The 1,715-nt window shown below is 60.6% G+C and overlaps 1 protein-coding gene across 1 annotated transcript in view; it reads right to left on the minus strand.

The window, feature by feature from the left end:
• Positions 1–886, minus strand: part of Faah (fatty acid amide hydrolase) — a gene marked incomplete at its 5' end in the record, with an annotated part of 11,999 nt that extends 11,113 nt beyond the window's left edge. Inside the window, 1 exon segment of the mRNA XM_013521588.1 lies at positions 773–886. Within this exon segment, the coding sequence (XP_013377042.1) occupies positions 773–886 (114 nt within the window).
• Between the last annotated feature and the right edge of the window lie 829 nt (positions 887–1,715).

The raw sequence follows: 1,715 nt of genomic DNA on the forward strand, positions 1-1,715 counted from the left end.
AGGGAAGGAGCGAGGGAAGGGGGATAGCTAGGAATGTAGCTCAGCAGGAAGGCCCTAGGTTCAGCGCTAAGCGAGGGAGGGAAGGAGGAAACAAGTAAGAAAATCTCTGTCCACAGAGCCCACAGCGGGCAAGAGAGAGTGGAAAGGGAGAGGCCCCACAGTGCTGTGGAGACAGCGTGCGCAGCGGAGGCAGGCAGGGCGGCCGAGCTCTCTGGTCGGGCGGCCTCCTGTGCCACGCTCAGCACAGCTCTGCCAGGGGCAAAGCAGAGGGCAGGGTCTTCGGGGAAGGAGCCTGCACAAGCCAGTGCAGAACAGGGCAGGCCCCGAGCCCCATGCCCTGCGCACCCCTGGCCATGGTGCTGCTGGAGATCCGCGTTACAAGAAGGGAAGGTCTGGGGAGCTGCGAGGGTACCTGGCCTGGAGGCTGCTGCCAGGCATGGAGGGACAGGAGGGGAGGGGACAGCGTGGCTGACGGGATGGGGCAAGGGAGGCGCTGGAGAGAGGCAGAAAATGGGAACAGACCACACACAGTGAGCAACAGGGTGGAGGCAGGAAGGAGAAAAAGCCTGGGCTAAGAGCCAGGTTTCCAGCTAAGGCCTCATGCCCAGCGTCACTCACGCACAGAGCGCTCAGCCCCTTCCCTCCCTGGCAGCCCCTGGCACTGTGGTGCCACCGAGGCTCTCAACTCCAGACCAGGTTTTCCCCACAGCCTGCACAATGGTCGGGAGGAGGAGGAGGGAGTGAGGGCTGTGGGCCACCTAGGGCTACTCACCTTTCCCACATAGGTGAAGAGGGCAGCCTCCGGGGACAGCTTCCCGCTCTGTAGCTTCTGCGCCAGTTCCGGCAGGGCCAAGGCCAGCAGTGCCTCAGAGTCCAGGTCAGGGTTCTGTGGGGTGCACACTCAGATCAGCTTCCCAGTGCCTGAGGCAGACGACGCGGCCCACGCCCCTCTGTGCGCCCAGAATCAAGCAGATTCTCACTGCCGAATCCCCATCTGTGACAGCTGTGCCCATGCCAAGGTCTGACTCCAGAGACAAGATGCAGCCTGGGCAGACCCTTGCTATCCCTGGACGTGACAGGTCCTCTCCCGGGCTGCTGGAGGACAGGTCCAGGGGGCCACGCCCAGGCTGATTACTGCACCCATCCCAAGTAACCCCCACTGTAGCTGCCTACTGCATGCACCAAGCATCTTACAGAAGCACGCTACCTTTTTTTCGGTTTTTATGTTTTGTTTGGGACTGAGTGTCACTAGGTTGTTGCCCGGGCTGGGCTCCACGCTTGATTCACCTGAATCAGCCTCCCAGCGGGATCCCCCACTACGCCTGGGCACACTCCCTGTTTGGATCCCATCTTACTAGCATTCCTGTTGCACAGACAAAGAAACCAAGGCTCAGGGAGCGGAAATGCCTTGCTAAGGACCATAAAGGTAAAGAGCAGTGCTCTGCCCACCCAGCACAGGCGGCCCAGTAGCTGTCCACCTGCACCTGACCGTCACCCAACCCCTCCATTGCGGCGGGGTCTCTTGCTGGAGGAGGAGAAGAAACCATGAGGTAGCAGATAAACAGAGCTTAGTGAAGCGGTCTGACCTGGATGGGACGGCAGGCCTATGAGGAGAGGGGACATTTCAGCTCCGGTCTGAAGGATAAGAAAGAGATGGATGCAGGGAGACACACAGGCGTCTCAAGGTTCCTCAGGCACTTCGCCTTCCCTCTCTG

This window comes from Chinchilla lanigera, unplaced genomic scaffold, assembly GCF_000276665.1.
Source record: "Chinchilla lanigera isolate Chin_1 unplaced genomic scaffold, ChiLan1.0 scaffold00063, whole genome shotgun sequence".
NCBI lineage: Eukaryota > Metazoa > Chordata > Mammalia > Rodentia > Chinchillidae > Chinchilla > Chinchilla lanigera.